This window comes from Olea europaea, chromosome 17 (assembly GCF_002742605.1).
Source record: "Olea europaea var. sylvestris chromosome 17, O_europaea_v1, whole genome shotgun sequence".
NCBI classification, from domain to species: Eukaryota; Viridiplantae; Streptophyta; class Magnoliopsida; order Lamiales; family Oleaceae; genus Olea; species Olea europaea.
The window spans coordinates 307,853-319,842 of NC_036253.1; the positions used below are offsets into that span (position 1 = coordinate 307,853).

The window sequence follows — 11,990 nt, forward strand, 5'->3', positions numbered from 1 at the left end:
AGGGCTGTCAAGTGTGTGATGTTAGGGTATCCCGAGGGTGTGAAGGGCTATAGGTTATGGGTTTTAGGGGTCCAAGGCATTAAGATTATTAACAGCAGGAATGTAGTCTTTAATGAATCTGAGATGCCATGTCTAAAACAGAAAACCGAAGAAACTAACAAATCTGAAACTGAGAAGAGTATTCAGACTGAGGTGAAGCTGACTAGGCTAAATTCACCTACACCTGGGAATGACGAAAATGACCCTATACATCATGAAAATGAAAATGAAATTGAAATTGAACCTGAACCTGAACCTAAAGAGGTGACTGAACTTCAAGATAACATTGAACCAGTTAAAGTTGAATATTTTAATGATCAGCCACATAATCAAGATTATCAGCTTACTAGGGATGGGGGGAGAAGGCAGATCAGGCCAAATCCTAGATATGAATCCCTTAACTTGACTAATTTTGCCTTGGTTTTAGGTGAAGCCTTTGAACAGATAGAACCTGCTAGTTATGAAGAAGCTGTTAACGGAAAATGTTCTAAAAATTGGCTAAAAGTTATGCAGGATGAAATGGAATCTTTAATGGAGAATAAAACTTGGAAGTTAGTTAACAAACCTAAGGATCGTAGGATAGTTCAATGTAAGTGGATTTACAAATTGAAAGAAGGAAATAATCCTGGTGATTCCCCTAGGTATAAGGCCAGATTAGTGGCAAAAGGGTTCACTCAAAAGGAGGGGGTTGATTACAATGAGATATTCTCTCCTGTGATAAAGTACAAAACAATCAGGTTGGTTCTTGCATTGGTTGTTCAGTACAACTGGGAACTGGAACAACTAGATGTCAAGACTGCTTTCCTACATGGGGAATTGGAAGAGGATATTTACATGAGTCAGCCTCAAGGTTTTGAGGTGAAAGGTAAAATAAACTGTGTGTGCAAATTAGAAAGATCTCTGTATGGGCTTAAACAAAGCCCTAGACAGTGGTACATAAGGTTCGATACCTATGTACTGAAGATAGGTTTTAAAATGAGTGAATATGATGCATGCCTATACTATAATGATAGTAAGGAGGGCTGTAAGGTCCACTTGTTGCTGTATGTAGATGACATGCTTCTAGCAAGTTCAAGTAAGACTGAAATCACTAAGATGAAGAACCTTTTAAAATCAAAATTCGATATGAAAGATTTGGGGAGTGCTAAGAAGATTTTGGGGATGGTTATAAAGAGAGATATGGCTGAAAATAGACTAATCATTTCCCAAGAAGCCTATCTAAACAAAGTCATAACTAAATTTGGTATGAATGAATCAAAATCTATGAACGTTCCCTTAGCAGCTCACATGAGTCTTTCTAGTGCACATTCTCCTAAAACTGAGGAGGAATTTAGATAAATGAGGAACATACCCTACTCTAATGCTATAGGTTCCGTTATGTTCTCTATGATAACAACCAGGCCTGACTTAGCCTATGCTATAAGTTTTTTGAGCAGATTTATGTCCAACCCTGGAAAACCCCATTGGGCAGGTTTGAAATGGTTGTTAAGGTACATTGTTGGTACATTAAATCTCGGTCTAGTGTATGAAAAAAGATCTGAAAAACTTACTCTAAAGGGATATGTAGATTCTGATTTTGCTGGTGACAAGGATAGCAGAAAGTCTACCACAGCTTACTTTTTTACACTTGGTGACAATTGTATAACATGGAAGTCACAGCTGCAGCCTTTAGTTACTTTGTCAAGTACTGAGGCAGAGTATGTTGTCATAACCGAGGCGGTTAAAGAATGTACTTGGTTAAAAGGAATTTTGAAGGAATTGAACTTCATGCATGATACACCTGTTATATTTACTGATAGTCAAAGTGCTTTATCGCTTTGTAGGAATCTTGTTTATCATAAAAGAACTAAACATATTGAGGTGAAGTATCATTTTATTCGTGAGAAACTGTCTCAAGGTGAAGTTAATCTTGTTAAAATTCACACTGAAAGGAATCCCTCTGATGTGGGAACAAAAATTCTACCTGCAAGTCAATTTAAATTGTGCTTATCTTTATTACATATTGACACTGGTTAATTTTTCTTGCAGGTAGTGGGCGATGATGATGAACAGTTCTTCCATGTGCAAATTCGCAAGCAAGAGAGAGTGTTATGAGAACCAAGGTGAAGAATGTGAGAATATGGTTCTCTTAACTCTATTAGACTTAAGCGCTATTTGTGTAATTCACATGGATTGTGTTTGTCTAGTTTTATCATGGACCATTGGATGGGATCGATGGCCAGGATTTAATCTATTTGAGATATCTTTCTGTTGCCTTGTCTTGGGGGAGATGTTTTGACTTGATGGTTTGTTGCCTTGTCTTGGGAGAGATGTTTTGACTTGATGGTTGACACAAAAAGGCTCCCCCCACGTTTTTGGTAGAGAGGTCGTTTCTTCCCTTCTTAAGTCGACTCTCTCTCCATTTTTGCTCTCTCGGTTTTGGTTGAAGGTTGAGGGTCCGGTTGGTGGCAGTTTTTCTGGCGAGGTTCTTTGCCGGTTTCTCTCTCTCTCTCTCTTTGGAAGGTGATTTGCATTACATGGAGCTGTTCCTGAGCCTAAATCAGCCATAAGAGCAAGGAGAAGTTGCTGTCCAGATTCGGCCGAGATCGGGTTGTATCTTTCCATTTTATTTTCTTTATTTTGCCTTGAAATCCTTTATTGATTGATGATTATTGTTTGATTGAACTCCAAGGATCCCAACAATCTCCTGTACCAAAAACCTTGAGAATCATTTCTTGTTCAAAATACATCTCTTGAACCATAAGAACCGAACTTTATAGGTTCTACATCTTACCTGGCGAATTTTTGCAGAATCTTCTTACCACTCAATAAGGTTCACATCCTGAGGATTTTTTAGATCACCAAATAATATTGCATGGAAACATAAAGAATTCAACAAAACTAATCATGCCAACAAAAAGAAAATGGAATAATTAGTTCAAATTGATATACAAGACGTGTACATTTGAAAAAGGAAAAATATTTCCTAATTAGCAGAGATTCTTCCAGCTATATCATTTTCCGCACATCCATTTTCATTACACTTTCTAAATGCGGCACCTGGTTAATTGTATTGAAATAAAACTTCCCTTCTGCAATAAGTAAATTGCTAAGCCTAAAAAATTCTCGTATCATTTGGACAAATTGAACTGTAAATCTGATTCCTTACTGGTTTCGAAGTTAAAGGCCTGACCCTAATTGTGCACCTTCCTTCCCAACAGCCCCTCTTGTTACTGTATGGGATACGTTTTGACTATTCTTTTTTTTTATTTTTTTATTTTTTTTGATGCCCAAGTGTCCACCTTACAGCGACTAATCCTGGGGTCTACGATTCAACCCCTCTTCACGCAGACCAGGTAAACCGCGAGTTGTGCCCCAAATTGGCCAAGGTCCAAGAGCCCCCCAACTAAACTGTTAAAGTGCTGAGCGAGTCAAATCCATATATATGCCTTACCTTTCAAGGAACTTCTGCCTTCCAAAAAATATCCTGCCTTTTAGGAAAAAGTCTTGTCTTCCAAGAGCCCCATGAAACGAACCCACAACCTCTGAACTGCCCGTCTTGAAGAACTCCGTTCTTTGCCAGTTGAGATGTGTCCCGAACGTTTTGACTATTCTTGAATTTGTAGGAGCACAATACTATTTAATCCAACTGGTGCTAGCCTATATGACATTAAATTCAATTAAATATGGCACAACTGGACTACATAATGCCACGTGACTAGTCCAAGTCCTGTTGGACTACATAGCTAGCATCACTCTTTTATAGTAACTTTTTGTGTTATTAAGCTCTTAACCTTTATCCATTTTTCTCTTTTTCTTTTTCTCTGGTAAGTATTTATTAAATTGTTTTAATTTAAAAATAAAATCATGCTTTTAAGTTAAACAAATTTTTAGATTCACTTATATAAGCTCAAATTCAAATGAATTTTGGATCATGCCACGAACTTAAAATTGTCAATTGCGTTTATCTTGAAGGCATAATTTTGGACTAACAACCTATCCAATTACAAACTCCTCGGATTGAAGTAGCAAGAGAGACGCGTTGGATAGCCACCTTACTCTCCACCAAGGAATAAAATGACTAGTGACACAACTCTTATCTTCAACAAAGAGATCTAACGTCTAACAAAACCAAAGACTTAGGAGCATAGATATAACTAGAAATTACTCCATGGACAACATGAAGTGCATCACATTTTACCGCTCGAATTTTTGAGAGCACAGTAAGAAGAAGAAGATAGTCCCTCCCGCAAAGCAATTACCTCCACATCCCCAAGGAAACAACAACCAAACACTATTTTTTCGCACAAGCACAATACCACTGAACTCAAGATCCAAATGAGGTGCACCAGTTTCGGAAGCTGTCAAACAACAGGCAATTTTTTGATGTGGAACCGCGGTTAATTCCGGAAATGTCCAAGCAGTCAAATGGCTGCATCAGTCACCATCTCCAAGCCCCTACGCCAACCCCATGTTCCACCACATTATGCTCCCCCACCCCCCAAAATGGTCTACCATGAAGCTTGAGGTGCGAGTTAAAGGATAATTCTATTTTTATTCGGTAATTATAATAACTAAAGCAAGTTCAATCAAACACATTATGAGATTGACTTAATTAAGCCAAGATGAATTAAAGATTGACAATTGCATATAGCTTGAAGGTGTAATTTTGAATTATTGTTTACTGTATTGTTAACTCGATTTAGCCTCAACCTTTTAATCTGTTAAGATATTTTGCACGCCTCTCTCTCCCTCTCTCCCTCCTCTCCACCTTAAAATTACGAATTCAATGGAGAATACAATCAATCAACCTCGGGGGTTAAAGTATCAAGAGAGGAGAGTTGGTTAGTCATAGGAGAGTTGGTTAGTCATCTTATTGTCGACTTTTCATTAATTAGATATCTAATCCCTGATCAACTAAGAATCTATTAGGAGAACTTAAAAGGACAAGTATAAAAATAAACAAATACAGAAGTTCCTAATTACTTAAAAAGTTTTTTTCAATAATGTTAGAGGCAATAATCTCTAGCAAGTTGAACATGAAAGCCAAATTCATCTCTAGATCATTAAAAGTGATGAAACCTTAATATTTGGACGATAAACACTTTTAAGATAAATTAATTAAATGTCTTGACAAGATAATTACGCAAAAAATCACCTCTCACTCTATACATTTCTGCAACCATCCAAGAATATGAAGCAGAACATTTACACTTCAGAAATACATAAAAACTGGGGACTCATACCTAGTTATACCCTATACCCTATAAGAAGGATCTCGTAAACAATACAGCTTTAAAATAAAAAAAATAAAAAATAAAAAAAAACGAAGAAATAGTTGAGCCGAAACCACAATATCTAAAAATATATGTCAACCACTTTAAGCTATGTACCCTCGTTATTTAACCGTAATGATCCATTCTTCGTCAATCTCAAGCTGAGACTGTTATATCGTTCTCGTGAGTACTGTCTTGATACATTTCTCCAATCCGTGCCCGCCTTCATCATTGCAGCAAACTCTTCATAACTAATATGTCCATCCTGCACAGAGATGAACAAAATTCAAGTAACCTAAGAAGATGAATACACATTTGTTTGAGCCCCATTTTTTGGGAAGAATGAATTTTTGAATAGTGTATTGATGAAAAATGTGTGGTTAAAAAATAAGAAAAAAATTTGGATTTACATATAGTATTATTTTATTGAAGAATTTGTGGTTAAAATGATGTCAAAATACTGTTGAAAAATATATTTTTCAAAAAGAATGGGGCTCAAACAAGGGCTGAGTATGAAATATCAGATAGAAAGCCTTTTCTTGCATGGTTTTTAGCCAATGGTGTTAAGCTAGCCGCCTGTCACGGATCGCAAGATCATGACTTGAAACTTGCAGGTTCTAGTTGTTCGGGTGTAACGAAACTAGGTCCGTGACACGCCGCACCCAAAAGCTCAAGCTTTTAGAAAGAAAAATCATCTGCTTTTCAAATTTAGTTTTTAAACATGCCACCTCGTGCACAAATGAGATTCATTATTCATCAAAACTCGACATCTATATAATTTTCATAAATAGCTAAGGGCAAGGGTTAAATTCAATGCCTCTACCCTACTCTAGTATCATGTTAGACTATCTCATTTAAAAGCAGGTATTCATAAATAAGTAGCAGCAAGAGTTCAACTTAGAGACTCTTACCTCTGAGATAAACAAGACTTTGACAGCGGTGGTAGATTAACTGACCTTGTCAGTGTCTACTTCTTGAATAATGGCACTAATAATTTCTTCATTGGTAGTCTCGACCTCATCAGCTAAGGCATCCCTCAGCTCTTCAATCTCTATATACCCACTTCGGTTTTTATCAAAGAACTCGAAGGCTTTCTGCAGATGGTCATCATTCCCCAGCTTCCGCAGGTGAACAGAAATTGCAACAAACTCTCCACAGTCGAGATATCCATCTTTATTTACATCACCCTGTAAGCATTTGAATGCATTCATGTTATCAAAGAAACGGAAAGAAGTTGAAATTTTGTTTGTGCATGGCATACAAGGAAATTGGTACTGAATGCACAAAAATACACTATTTGATCTTGCAATCGCGCAAAAAAGAAAAACAGGGTTTGTGTCAGTGATGTTGCTATCATATAAGGCGCAACTGCTTCCAATTTAATCATGAAATGATACAGGAATGAGATATAAATGCTAATAATGTAAGAGAATGCCAATTACAATTCTGCAGGCAGTCACCTAAAAGGGATGTCGCAACAAACTTGTCAAATAAGTCAATGCTTATGTGCCTCTCAAGCAAGGAGATTGTTTGGCAAGTTCAAAAATAAAAGGAAAAGTGTATCTAACATATTTGGACTTTACATTTTTATTACTTGTTTATGCAAAATAAGTTGTTCTCTTAAAGTTACTCCTAACTTGCTATTAAAATAAGTAACTTATTTCAACTTGGATCAAAAAAAATATTTTTTGTTTACAAACTTATTTTCTTATGAGTTTACTTATAAATAAACTTTTTATGCATAACCAAGCATGATTAAGCCTAACAAGTTTCTAACTAAAGTGCTTACTACTTCCATAAGAACTTGAATATCGGCATCTGGGATCCTATGCCCTAGCTTGTGCAACCCAGCTCTCAACTCATTAAGGTCAATCTTCCCCTTGTTGCCGGTATCCATCAATTGGAATCCTTCCTTTATGCCAGCCACTTCCTCCGCTGATAAATGCTCGGCAATCACCTGTCATTTGAAAAAGCAATTTTAGTAATCAAATACCTTGCTATGAGACGCTTTTAGCTATCAACAAATGAGCTTTGGAACTACATTATACATAAACAAAAGGAAGCAAGAAATTGAGCTTGTATAAATGTGCAAAGCAAGAGAAATTACCCTTAGAGCTCTTTTCTTCAACTTGTTCATCATGGAGAATTGCTTGAGCCTTGCCCTCACAGTTTCACCCAAAGACACATTTGGAGCCGCCTTGGCATTCTGTAACCAAGGATGATCTGCAAGCCAACAGCAATATATGTCACAATTTCTATATTTGGTTTTGAATGTACCCATGATCACTAAAATTTATTTCATCTCTCGTTGGTTACTGAATTTGAAATTCGTTATTATGGATCATGCTACATTTACAAACGTTTTTTACAAAATTTCTTACTCACTACTCACAATAGGAGGTAGGGACCACAAGCCGACATTTTTTAAATTCAAGCGGGACCCACTTTTTGTGAGAGTGTGTAACATATTTTGTACAAATGTGTTTGTACACATCTCTTTATCCCGTTACTATTGGGGCATCAAAATCCAAAGTTTGTTATGGTTTAATTATTCAGTCCATACCCATTAGTTTGACTAATTAAAAAATCTAATGTGACAGTCTAGTTGGTAAATAACTGGACTCCTACTTCACCTTTCACTAGTGATGTTCAACAATTTCATCTAAAAGCTAGAGCTGCTAAAGATGGGAACACGTCCATTAATTTAAAAAAATTTCTTCAAAACACACCCTTATTGCACGTCAGATTTTTTAAGAAAGGCCCGTCTATCGCATGCACAATTTTCATACGGGGTGGCAAGATTTGAACTCAAGATTATTGCATGCTCTAATACCAACTGTAAGAAATTTGTATGAAAGCATAAGCTGTTCGAGAGGCGATGTATTCAACAATTTATATTTTGTAGTCAACAAGTCAAACTAGCTGATACATGGAGTGGTAAAAAAGTTATAATTTAGTCGTCAACTAAAACAGAGAGAGTGTCAAGAATTAACATAAAATTTTGTTAAAAAATTAGTTTATTTAACCCTTTGATTTAATGAATTTAAAACAAGTGATGAAGCATTTCATAGACAATAAAAAGGATAAATCCACAATATCATTCCTCAAAAGAATGTACATTACCTAATACTTCTTGTGCTGTAAGCCGCTGCTTGGGGTCGGGGTTGAGCATCTTCTTTACAAGGTCCTTTGCATTAGCAGAAACCTTAGGCCAAGGATCTCTTTTAAATTCTACAACTGATCGAATTATTGCTTGGGCAACTCCTTGTTCGGTTTCTGCAAATCAGAAGGAAAATTAAATGTCAAAAATAAGAAACAATTTACTGCTCTATGCACTTCCAAATACCAAGTTAGGAACAACATTTTATCTTTGAACAAAATTTTATCTTGAATAATTTTGTGTCCCTTGTTTAGGTATTGTTCATCTAATGATCTTAGTACCAAATACTTCTAGGCGTGCCCTAATATTATCAATGCGACCTGAATTCAAAATTGTTGGCAGTGGAAGAACAAAATCTCCCTTTTTGTTCAGTAAGATACAAAAGTTGGAGATGCACGCATTCCACTCTATAATCAACAGACCACTGTCATCGAAATAGAAGGATACAAAGATTTAAGCTTAACATTTCCATTTTCACTTTTCGTTTTGTTCTTAACATGGGTTGCAAACAATTCCACCCCCAAACCTATCAGCAATCTCAAGTTTAGAGTCAACCAATCCCCTGGACTCTCCTCCAGTGCAATATTCAAAGAGTAAAACCAAAAAAAAAATAGTAAATTTGTCTACTACTGCAACAAGTGTGCCCTTTTTATCCTTTTGGATCTTAAAACTTTATGTTTCTCCTTCAGTTAGTGTGTTCACCTCAAAGAAAATAAGTTCTAAAATGATATTTAATGCAAGGAAAAAATAACAGACCCGCCCAAAAAGGTGGAAAACCACACAATAAGATGTAGAGAATTACACCAGCACTCCAAACATCCACTTCTGGACCGTAGTATCTTTTGAGCACCTCCGGGGCCATGTAATAAGGACTTCCCACAATCTCATCAAACTTCTGGCCTATAAAAGTACCATTGGATTAGCTAAAAGGATCAACAATTGATATTGGCCAATTAACAATTCATCCGTCTGTATTAGACCACTAATTATCAAAAGGCATTACCAGGCTTAAAGATTACTGATAGCCCAAAATCGATGGCCTTCAATGGTGCTGTTTCCTTTTTATTTGCAAACAAGAAATTTTCGGGTTTAAGATCGCGATGCATGACTCCGTTCTTGTGGCACATCTACAGAGTGAAAGGAGATAATTAATTCACACATTGAACCACATTTAAAACATGATTTCTTTAAAAAGAACCTCATCAGAAAATTTGTGGATGGTCAGACTGCCTATAATCACTCGATCATAAATGAAAATACAATTATTTAAATTAATGTTCCTAGATACGACAGAGTAAAGAAACCAAAAGACAGCATTTCATATTCGCCTCAAAAAATGCAAATATTAGAATAGAAAAAAAAATGCAGTAATTAGCATGAGAATTATATTCCAGTAGACAATCGTAACTTTCATAAAGGACCAACAGATGAAAAGATGGTTGGTCAGGGCTGATGAAAATCATTAACAAAATTTAGAAGTAAATCAGAATTGCTAAGCTTGACATAATACAATTTTTATGAGGACTCTGTCATCGCATTAAAGGATCATGATGTCTAAGCTTCAAAAGTTTTCTCACAAGTTTAGTTATAAGTAAAAAGTAAGTTTTCAAATAAGTAATTTTTCTAGATGCATAATAATTTACTTATTTTCACTGTGAAAATGTACATTTAAGCTTAGCCACACTATCAATGCTCTCGAATAAATTCTACTACTATTGCAGCAACTAATGGCAAAAATCACATCAATTAATAGCCAACAAATTCAAAACTATTAATCAGAAACTTCAAACTTCATACAACAGAAGCAACATTAAAACTCTAGATATTGAATCCTCACCTGAATAACTTCAACAATCGTGCGAGTAACAGCAGCAGCAGCCCTCTCTGTATAATGTCCCCGGGATACAATCCGATCAAACAATTCACCACCCTCACACAATTCCATCACTATATGAACTGCATTATCATCCTCATAAGTATCCTTTATGCTAACAATATTAGGATGCTTGGGCAAATGCTTCATAATCTCAACCTCTCTCCTAACATCATCAATATCCACACTAGTCCTCAGTTTATTCTTTGATATCGATTTACAAGCGAACTCTTCGCCACTAGATTTATCAATGCATAAATATGTAACCCCGAATTCACCTCGACCGAGCTCACGCCCCAACTCGTAAAACTCCTCAATGTTATGGCCTGTTAGATTGTCCAATATATAGAATTTGAATCCACCATCTGGTATACTGAGATTACCGCCATGAACTGAAAATGGGTTAGGCTTCTCATCAGACGTTTTTGGTGTTGCACAACAATTTCCCATGGATTTTGCCTTCAAAAATTCACCGCTTAGGGTCTCTAAATTTGAGCAGAAAACAGACCAAAATCAACCAAAAACTCAGGCTTTTTCCCTTTTTGAATCTTCGAGCCACTTGGGAGTCTTTTTAAAGTATAAACAGCAGTCAAAGACAATAAATATCAAATCTTTCTTATGAAACAATACAAAAACCAAGAAAAAAAAATTGGGTTATGTTCAATAATTAAAAAGCTTCAGAACCCACCTTCGTAATCTCAGATCTCACAAATTCAACTGAAATCCAGGTTTTCAAATGAAAGGGATTAGTGATGGACAGATGGAGGTACCAAGAAAACTATCAATTTTTTCAAGGGAACGAGATGAAGAGGTTATAGTATGAAAATTGAAAAAAATAATAATAAAATGTGAGAACTTAGAGGAAAATCTCCAATACCCACAAATGTTGGAAAATGAGAGAGATTTATTGATTTAAGAACACAAAGTGTAGGGAAATTTCATGTAACTTTCCTACCCGACCCCCTTAGTATCTCCATAGTTTCCTACTAGTTTCTCCTTCTAACAAATATTTGTGTTATCATTGTCTACTTTGGCGAGCTTCTAGAAACCGGCCAATTAGAGTCCGCCCCAGTTCTACTTCTTATTACGAAAAGACCATCGATTTCTTCTTTTGAATAGTCAACTCTTTGACTTGGCCGAGGTCTATTTTGTCAATTATCAATAACAGATAGCCACGTGCAGGTTTGACTCGACCTGGTTGGGCTGCGCCAACTTTGACAACTAATTAATATTTCTAAATTAAGGGCTAAAGGATAAATTTATTTAAAATCTTTTAAAGAAGAATTTATGACAATTTAATGATTAATCATTTCTATAATTTAAAACGTGATTCATTTTGTATTTTTCTGTGAGATAACCTACCAAACTATATATTTATTTTGTCCATAAATAGACCAATTCAGTCTTCAAGATTGTATTCAAATCAAAATCAGTTCACCGGTTCAGAACTTTTTTTTTAAACAAAAAAAAAAAAAAAAAAAAAATCTGTTATTTAGTTAATTTTTTGACTTCGACTTCTGACCCTTAACAACAAAATATTATAAAGGCCCAAGCGCCTCTCCAATAGAGAGTGTTATGGACATTCTTATGGTACCTCTAATGTACCCATAGCACAATTTTATTATAAAAGACATATTTGTCAAAATGAGTTGGATATTGTTCA

The 11,990-nt window shown here is 35.7% G+C and overlaps 1 protein-coding gene across 2 annotated transcripts; it reads right to left on the bottom strand.

Annotated features, from left to right (window-relative positions):
- Positions 1 to 5,096: 5,096 nt before the first annotated feature.
- Positions 5,097 to 11,325, bottom strand: LOC111365895 (calcium-dependent protein kinase 32-like). Of its 2 annotated transcripts, XM_022986442.1 has the most exons (9): positions 11,016 to 11,325; positions 10,292 to 10,894; positions 9,458 to 9,581; positions 9,211 to 9,354; positions 8,418 to 8,570; positions 7,402 to 7,517; positions 7,084 to 7,251; positions 6,251 to 6,481; positions 5,097 to 5,559 (listed from the first exon to the last, which is right to left on the bottom strand). In XM_022986442.1, exons 2-9 carry the CDS (start codon positions 10,775 to 10,777, stop codon positions 5,404 to 5,406), a joined length of 1,578 nt encoding a protein of 525 aa, XP_022842210.1. In that variant the 5' UTR covers positions 10,778 to 10,894; positions 11,016 to 11,325; the 3' UTR covers positions 5,097 to 5,403. The 2 variants fall into 2 exon arrangements, with proteins under 2 accessions (XP_022842210.1, XP_022842208.1); XM_022986440.1 differs by having other exon boundaries at positions 10,292 to 11,295.
- Positions 11,326 to 11,990: the final 665 nt, after the last annotated feature.

Coding starts and splice junctions, on each gene's coding strand:
- LOC111365895 (XM_022986442.1), bottom strand. CDS start 10,777: ATGGGAAATTGTTGTGCAACACCAAAAACGTCTGATGAGAAGCCTAAC. Junction 9,582..10,291: donor CGATTGTTGAAGTTATTCAG/GTGAGGATTCAA, acceptor TTCACTCTGTAG/ATGTGCCACAAGAACGGAGT. Junction 9,355..9,457: donor ATCAGTAATCTTTAAGCCTG/GTAATGCCTTTT, acceptor GTACTTTTATAG/GCCAGAAGTTTGATGAGATT.